Source organism: Myotis brandtii, unplaced genomic scaffold (assembly GCF_000412655.1).
Source record: "Myotis brandtii unplaced genomic scaffold, ASM41265v1 scaffold317, whole genome shotgun sequence".
Classification (NCBI taxonomy): Eukaryota; Metazoa; Chordata; class Mammalia; order Chiroptera; family Vespertilionidae; genus Myotis; species Myotis brandtii.
Window position 1 is genome coordinate 300,212 of NW_005362155.1, and position 323 is coordinate 300,534.

Below are 323 nucleotides of genomic sequence, written 5' to 3' on the forward strand. Positions count from 1 at the left end.
GCCCTCTCTCAGGCTGCAGTGACCAGGGCCCTCTCTCAGGCTGCAGTGACCAGAGCCCTCTCTGCGGGCTGTCCTGGGACCGAGGAGCTGACTACAAGCGACCACCTTCTAATCTCTGAGGGCCTGGCCTGCATTCTGAGTGTGTCTCCCAGGCCCCTCCAGGCCGGGCCTCCGTGCAACCCCCCTTCCTCCTCCAGGTTCTTCAAAGTGACGCCTCCCCCGGGCAACGGGGCCCACAGCCAGTACGGGAACGTGCTCTCGCTTTCCATGCCCACGGCTGGCACGGGTAGGAGGCCGGGCCGCGTCTCCAGGGCTAGGGCCCC

General features: G+C 67.2%; 1 protein-coding gene across 1 annotated transcript in view; it reads left to right on the forward strand.

The window, feature by feature from the left end:
* CD19 (CD19 molecule) overlaps nt 1–323 on the forward strand; it is an 8,867-nt gene that overhangs the window by 5,792 nt on the left and 2,752 nt on the right. Inside the window, exon 7 of the mRNA XM_014542991.1 lies at nt 198–291. Within this exon, the coding sequence (XP_014398477.1) occupies nt 198–291 (94 nt within the window). The remainder of the gene's footprint in view (nt 1–197; nt 292–323) is intronic.